The 2,401-nt window shown below is 58.7% G+C and overlaps 1 protein-coding gene across 1 annotated transcript in view; it reads left to right on the plus strand.

Annotated features, from left to right (window-relative positions):
- LOC112962345 (T-cell surface glycoprotein CD1b-3-like) overlaps window positions 1-2,401 on the plus strand; it is a 4,689-nt gene extending 2,288 nt beyond the window's left edge. Inside the window, exons 3-7 of the mRNA XM_026058402.1 lie at window positions 1-106; window positions 461-742; window positions 872-1,156; window positions 1,267-1,363; window positions 1,854-2,401. The exon at window positions 1-106 is cut by the window's left edge and continues 1 nt beyond it. Coding sequence (XP_025914187.1) covers window positions 1-106; window positions 461-742; window positions 872-1,156; window positions 1,267-1,363; window positions 1,854-1,914 — 831 coding nt within the window. The 3' untranslated portion in view covers window positions 1,915-2,401. The remainder of the gene's footprint in view (window positions 107-460; window positions 743-871; window positions 1,157-1,266; window positions 1,364-1,853) is intronic.

Below are 2,401 nucleotides of genomic sequence, written 5' to 3' on the forward strand. Positions count from 1 at the left end.
GCCCTGCCCAAGGGCGACTGGGATACCATTGAGCGTATGATCAAAATCTACCTGCGGAAATTCCACCACTTGATCCAGGCGGGCGCCATAGAGAAGCAGGTGCCATGTAAGTCCTGGCTTTTGTGAACGTCCCCCCCCTTGGGGACAGCGTCCACTGGGCTCCCTCCTGCAGGCAGCAGAGCCCGTGCCGCGTGCGCCATCACGCGCCAACTCTGTAAACGCTTCGCTGCCTCTTCCAAGTGTCCCCCCCTGCCTGATGCCCCTTGGGAAGGGCGGTTCTCAGGGTCTAGTCGCACGATTGCTCCCTACGGCATTGGCCAAAAATGCTCTAAGGGCAGAGATGCGCGTCGCGAGGTTGGCTGAGCAAGCACCACGCCGCCGACGCTGGACACTGCCCGAGGGGACGCAATCCTGAGCCGCTCTCACCACCTCTCCCCCCCACCCCATCCTTCCCCTGCAGATCCCTTYGTGGCCCAGTGCACTGCCGGCTGCGAGCTCTTCCCCAACAGGACCTCCAGGGCATTCATCTACGTCGGCTACAACGGCCAGGACTTCCTCAGCTACGACATGGCCAACGGCACTTGGCTTCTCTTGCAAGACACTGATTTGTCGAGATATGTCCAAAAAACGCTGAAAAACTACACAGTCTTCACTGAATTAATACAGGTCCTCTTCAACGACAGCTGCGTCGATGATATGGAGATAATACTGCGCTACGCGAAGGAGGATCTGGAGAGGCAAGGTGAGGCCACCCACAGTCATCCCCAACTGCCGGTGGTGCCCCCATGCCAGGCAGCGCTGCTGGCGTTCCTGCGCGTGCCGGGGCCACCAGGCTCCTGCCCAACCGGCCTCTGGCTCTCACCCGCCCCAGTGAAGCCCGTGGCCGTGGTCTTCGCCCGCGTGCCCAGCCTGGCACACCTACTGCTCGTCTGCCGCGTCACCGGCTTCTACCCACGGCCCGTCCACGTCAACTGGCTCCGCGACGGGCAGGAGGTGCCACCAGGCCCGGAGCTCAACTCCACGCCGACGCTGCCCAACGCCGACCTCACCTACCAGCTCCGCAGCGTCCTGGCCGTGACCCCCCATGACGGGCACAGCTACGCCTGCCGCGTGCAGCACAGCAGCCTGGGCGGCCGCAGCCTGCTGGTGCCCTGGGGTAGGTGCCGGTGCAGGACACGGCCCTGGCTTGCTCAGAGCCTCCGTGGGACCAGCGTGGGCAAAAGCCTCACGAGAAGCTCACAGGCAGCTTCGTCTTGTGTTTTCCAGGCAATTCAGGCATTATCCTGACCGCAGGGCTCACTGCTGCCATTCTGGTAATCGTGGCTGTGGCTGCTATTGCGGCCGTTTGGCTGTGCAGACGCAGGTGAGTTCTCCTCCTGCCCTGCCCACGCGGGAAGGGGAGGAAACGCCGCCGATAGGGGTTACCGCGTTCAGCAGCAAAGCTCCCACTTCGGGCACAAACGTGGCGATTTAGGGCCCTGCAGGCTGCTTTCTGCCAGCACGGGAAATCCGTGCCAGGAAGCTGCAGGCTCCTCGGTAGCATTTCTGCACCTGAAGCGCCCGCTGGCTCCTGAACCCCACAAGGGCATTGCAGGATGGGCCCCGATCCTCACTCACAGCCGGCGCGCTGCTCCTTACAAGCTGCTCCTGACCCATTAACATCGGCAGCGCCACCTTTTCCCCCACATTTCCCCTTCAGCGACACCCATACACAATATATCGTTACAACAGGCTTTTACTGGGTTTGCTGAAGGTATTGGCTTAAGTCGTACAGCGAAGTGCAGTGTGGACAAAACTCAAACATTTTGGAGCATTTCCCATGTCTCCAGTCATCCAACCATCCCTCGTTTCAGAAAATACCAGGAGATGGACGAATCGGAGCCCAGAAGCTCCATTCTGAGTAACGAGCCTTAGCCTGGGAAAGAGGAAACGACCCCAATTTGCTCCCATCGCCCAGGTTGGGACAGGATCTCATCCCTGCTCCGTAAYGAAGCACCTCCGGGCGCTGCTGGCAGCGAGACCGCCACAACTCAGTGCTGCTGCCGGGGAAACTCAGGCAGCTCCAGCGCTGCTTCTGCTTTCTAAGAGACACAGACATGAGCCTCACCAGCACCTCCTCACTCCCTGCCTTCAGGCCCCTCTTATGAATTGCACCACGCATCTGCCGACTCTCTTTGAGGTACCGCTAGCCACGATGACAACTTTGCTATAGGAACGGGTTTGATTAGTAGAAGAGCCTAGTTTACAGCCTACTATCGCTTTTTTTTCCCTTTCTGAAAACTGCATTTATTAATCATAGTCCAGAAAATTTGTACTTAACCTGAACCATTACCGTGTGCGGACTAAAGAAATCACCTGACAAAGCGTATTCTCAAAGTGCTGAGTACCACTAAATTGATGC

Source organism: Apteryx rowi, unplaced genomic scaffold (assembly GCF_003343035.1).
Source record: "Apteryx rowi isolate R43461 unplaced genomic scaffold, aptRow1 scaffold_1465, whole genome shotgun sequence".
In the NCBI taxonomy this organism is placed as follows: domain Eukaryota; kingdom Metazoa; phylum Chordata; class Aves; order Apterygiformes; family Apterygidae; genus Apteryx; species Apteryx rowi.